At 39.1% G+C, this 5,056-nt stretch overlaps 1 protein-coding gene across 1 annotated transcript; it reads left to right on the top strand.

Annotated features, from left to right (window-relative positions):
* Positions 1 to 1,000: 1,000 nt before the first annotated feature.
* LOC109210598 (uncharacterized mitochondrial protein AtMg00810-like) lies at positions 1,001 to 1,798 on the top strand. The gene has a single exon (XM_019374040.1). The coding sequence runs from the start codon at positions 1,001 to 1,003 to the stop codon at positions 1,796 to 1,798; it is 798 nt and encodes a 265-aa protein (XP_019229585.1).
* Positions 1,799 to 5,056: the final 3,258 nt, after the last annotated feature.

Raw genomic sequence — 5,056 nt, 5'->3', positions numbered from 1 at the left:
GGTCCAATAGTCGCATCTGCGATGCTGCACCTGCGGGAAATCCATCACAGGTGCGGTTCCTACTTAACCCTTCAAAAATCGCTTCTGCGGTCACAACACTACACCTGCGGTCTCGCAGGTGCGCTCCACTATCCGCACCTGCGGCTCCTGCCTCATCTCTCCAAGATTCCGCATCTGCGGTTCACCTTCCGCATCTGCGATCATCGCACCTGCGTTTCCCACTCCGTAGGTGCGAAAACATCAGAAGCAGCAGCTTCAGCTGCCTTATTCCACTTCCCAACTCTCCGTTAACATTCCTAATTCATCCCGAGGCCCCCGGGACCTCAACAAAAAATACCAACAAGTAACATATCAACATACGGACTTAGTCGAACCTTCGGAACACTCAAAACAAGATCAAAACACCAAATCACCCTCGGATTCAAGCTTAAGAACTTCTAAACTGCCAAATTCCCCGAACGACGCGGAAACAGACTAAATCACCTCCGAACGACTTGAAATTTTGCACACACGTCCCAAATAATAATACAAACCTACTCCAACTTACGGAATTCCATTCCGACCCCGATATCAAATTTTCCACTGCCGACCAAAATCGCAAATTTTTTAATTTCGCCAATTCAAGCCTAATTCTATCTCGGACCTCCAAATCACATTCCGGACGCACTCCCAAGTGCAAAATCACATAACGGAGCTAACCGGACCACAAAAATCCAAATCGGAGATCGTTTACTCATAAGTCAACATCCGGTTGACTTTTCCATCTTTAGCTTCTAAATAGGAAACTAAGTGTCTCATTCCGCACCGAAACCACTCCGGACCCGAACCAACCAACACGATACGATGAAATATAGTTGAGGAAAATATAAGGAAGCAGAAATGGGAGAAACGGGACTATAATTCACAAAACGATTGGCCGGGTCGTTATAGCAAGCCTCCGGGCAGTGGTTTTCAAAACTATCTGAGGCTTTGCTCTCAAGAGGCTACATTTCCAGTCTCAATGATTACTCTCTTCACCAAATCCTCCTCTGGCTCTTTGGTATTATTGACTGTCTATGTTGATGATATCTTATTGGCTGGAGATGATCTTACTGAAATAAAATCCCTGAAGTCCTTTTTGGATGATCAGTTCAAGATCAAGGATTTGGGTTCAGTCCACTATTTCTTAGGTTTGGAAATCTCCAAGACCCCCCCCCCCCCCTCCCAGGGTTATATCATGAGTCAACATAAATATACTAATGATCTCCTTGCTGAGTTCAACTGCAATTATTTTTCTTCTGTTGTGACTCCTTTGGATCCTTTTGTTACGTTGACCCTAGACATGGGTGATCTTCTCCCTGATCCTAGTCTGTACAGGAGCCTCATTGGCAAGTTCAATTTCCTGCAGCACACTAGACCAAATATCTCTTTTTCAGTCCAACATTTGAGCCAGTTTTTTCAGAAACCTCATGTTCCTCACATGATGGTTGGACTGCATGTTCTCAGATATTTGTTAGCTCGTCCTTCTCAGGGTGTGCTTCTCTCCAACTCTTCTGACTTGTACCTTGTGGCCTATTCTGATTCTGATTGGGATTCTGGTGGTATCTCTCGCAAATCAATTACTGGGTTTTATGTGACACTTGGTGGGAGCTCAATCTCTTGGAAAAGTAAGAAACAACCCACCATTTCTCTGTCTTCCGCTGAAGCTGAATACAGGGCCCTAAGGAAAGTGGCTGCTGAAATCTCATGGCTGGTCAGACTACTTGGGGATCTTGGTTTTACTATTTGCACTCATGTCCCAGTCCATTGTGATAGTTAGACTGCCCTTCATATTGCCAAAAATTTAGTTTTCCATGAGCGTACGAAGCACATTGAGATTGATTGCCATTATGTTCGTGAGTGTTTGAATCCCGGGCTTATCTCTTTATATTTTGTTTCCAGTGCTAACCAACTAGCTGATATTATGACCAAGGCTCTATGTGGGCAGCTTCATCACAGCATTTTTGGCAAGCTTGGTATGTTTTCACCCTCCAGTTTGAGGGGGTGTTAACCAGATATGGACTCAGCCATTTCAGTTAAAGGAAAGGGCCCAGCCCAGTAGCAATAGAGGATACCCGGCCCAATTGTATTTTTGGTTTTATTTATATTCTTTACATATTTTATTGTTGTACATATATATACACACATATTATGTAAATAGCAAGATAGATAATAAAAATACATAGGTATGTTCTTCATTTCAGACCGACTCATTTCTCCCCTCTCTCTCTCTCTCTCTCTCTCATCACCCTAGCTAAAGTTTTCTTCTTCTCTTTCCGCCATAACTGGTTAATCTTCAACCTAACATGATTCAATCTAGATACTTCAGTAGTAAAAAATCTTGATTGTTGTAGTCATATCATATCATATCAGGTTTCCCTTGCCAAGTTTCATTAATAAATTTTTTAAAGATTAGGGGATTTAACCACATAGAAGTTTAATCAAAATATAGTTTTTTAGGTCGAAGTTAATATTAGAATAAATTAGGTTTCTAATAACCAATTTTACTTTACTTTTCCAAATATAAAAGAGTAAAAAGAAATCAAAATTAAATATTCAATAAACAAAGGAAAGAAAATCTTATTGATGATTGTTATTTCCTTCCAAGAATTGCGAGTGAGAATTTTCAATCAATCTAGATACTTCGGTAGTAAAAATCTTGATTGATGTAGTCATATTAGGCTTCCCTTGCCAAGATTCAATCCTATATATTATGTTCCCTTGGTATTTTACTCTTTGAGTAAGCAGCATGGGGCAATGATCGGAGGAGCTTCTTGTTAGAAGAGTTATATTAGCTTCTGATAAGCGCCATCCAATATTAGTTGGCAAGACATCGATTTAATCTTTCAAGGATTAGGTTAGTTTGTTTCTTCCTTTTGTCAGTCCAAGTGAACTTACTCCCTCTACAACACAAATATGTCATACTACAACAATCAAATACTCCTTAAAGTTGTTAAGTTAGTTACCATTCACATGTTAGCTGTCACGACCCATTTTTTGAACAAGCCGTGACCGACACCCGATCGCTAAATTTGACCGAGCGAACCATTTGCCCTTATCAATTATCCCTTCAAACTTTATATGCAACAAGGCAATACTTTAATCAAATACTTTTAATTAATTTGAATATCTATAATAAACTAACTCCAAAACCTTATTCGTGGTAACTACTGAAACACTGAAAAGTTATTATCAAAAATATCTGAATCTTAACCCACCAACAGTGTCTATGAAGCCTCTACTGATACTGACGCACTGCTCAAGACATGGGATTTCCTGGCTAGTTCTCCAAGTAAATAAAGAAATAGCTAAAATAATGATGACTCAAAGGAATACTCCATGAACAAAAGTGGAGCTCACCAATAGCACTGGAAGTGAGGGAAGTCCTAACATGTAGCTCGCTCGCCTGCAAAATCGGTTCCTACATTGTACCAAGACCAATGCAGGTTCCCAAAAAAAAATGTCAGTACCATCCAATGTACTCAATGAGTCTAAACGGCCCCCTACTAAAGCAGGGAACAAAAATTTAATAAAATATACATTAGAAACAAAGATTCTAAATGCATGAATAACATAAAGCTTCTACAATTCTAAAATAATTGCATAGCAGCAGTGTATGAATATTCTAAAATAAATTCTTTTCTTTTTCTTTCTTATCTAAAAAAATACTTCACTTTATGCTTCGGGAGTTCCAACTATCCTGACTTATTTCTTTCTCAGTCATCGTGTGATCGGCACGGGTTGGATTCCAACCTGATCGAATAGGCCCAATCCATGGGTTCTCAGTGCTCATGTATCATATCTTAGCATGACTAGGAAAATTCTCAGCAACGAGACCCTCGGCTCGTGTGCTCCCTACTTTGGCAAAAGTAGTTTCAGGAAGTCAACGCCTTGGTCAGGACTCTCGGCCTGGACGATGACCCCTGTAGACAATTAAAATTGTATTGAATTTAAATCCATAAGAAATTTAGATTTAGTCTCAAATTAAATATATTTTTGAATCCAAATAAATATTATGTGCTAATATAATTGAATTAATTATATAAATCAAATATATATGAATTAAATAAATATGTCTTAACACATTGGGCTAGCCCCTTTAGTTGGACTACAAGTGATGAGCCCACTTCATTAGGCCCAAGATATCATCTTCCTAGAGGCCCAGTTTGGTGCCACGTGTCAAATGACATGGCACGCGAAGTCAAACTGAAGATCCAATAGGATCATGCCACGTGTCAAAGTGACAAGGCATGCAAAGTCACATTAAAAGGCCAATAAAACACGCCACGCGTTCAAGTGACATGTTCTGGCCAATCAAATGCGGCCTTGTCACACTTCAATTTGATTGGTTCTTATCATAACTCTTCCCTTCTACAACTATAAATAGGGGTCTTCATAACCCATAGAGGACACCAGAAGTTATAACAAGAAGCAAGAAAGAGCTCGTGGATCAAACACTACAAATTCCTCCACAAGTTTCAAGCTTCAAGCAATATTCAAGTTCAAGAATTCAAGTTCAAGCTCAAGAACGAAGAACAAATCAATATTCAAGGAGTACGAGTTCAAATCAAAGTTCGTGCTAGTTGAATTCAAGATTATTGTTCGTGACAAAAAATATAGATTCAAGATCATCTCAAAGGCTCTTGAATTTATTTACTATTGAAAAGAAGAATCGTATGATTCATAGAGATTGTACACTCATATTATTTGAAATCAAATATTACGATCGTTGCAATATTTTTCGGTCTTGATTTTATTTTCTCAATGCAATTTATTGTCTACAAATTCTAGCATGCCTAGTGGGTCAATATCTACCTCTCATCTCAACTTTTCAATCACCAATGTTCAAGAGCATCAAAATGGCTTCAAAGAAAATCAACTCCAGATCAACTTCTACCAAGGCTGCTAACTCGAGGTTCTTTGCTGATGTGGAAAGCATCCTCGATGTTACCTTTGGAAGCTTTGGACCAGTTACGAGGAACAAAGCAAGCTATTTAGGATAATAAGCACTCCAAGTGCCGTCCACATCAATCCCTGT

Source organism: Nicotiana attenuata, unplaced genomic scaffold (assembly GCF_001879085.1).
Source record: "Nicotiana attenuata strain UT unplaced genomic scaffold, NIATTr2, whole genome shotgun sequence".
Lineage (NCBI taxonomy): Eukaryota > Viridiplantae > Streptophyta > Magnoliopsida > Solanales > Solanaceae > Nicotiana > Nicotiana attenuata.
This window is presented reverse-complemented; position numbering and strand designations above follow the sequence as displayed.

Coding starts and splice junctions, on each gene's coding strand:
- LOC109210598 (XM_019374040.1), top strand. CDS start 1,001: ATGATTACTCTCTTCACCAAATCCTCCTCTGGCTCTTTGGTATTATTG.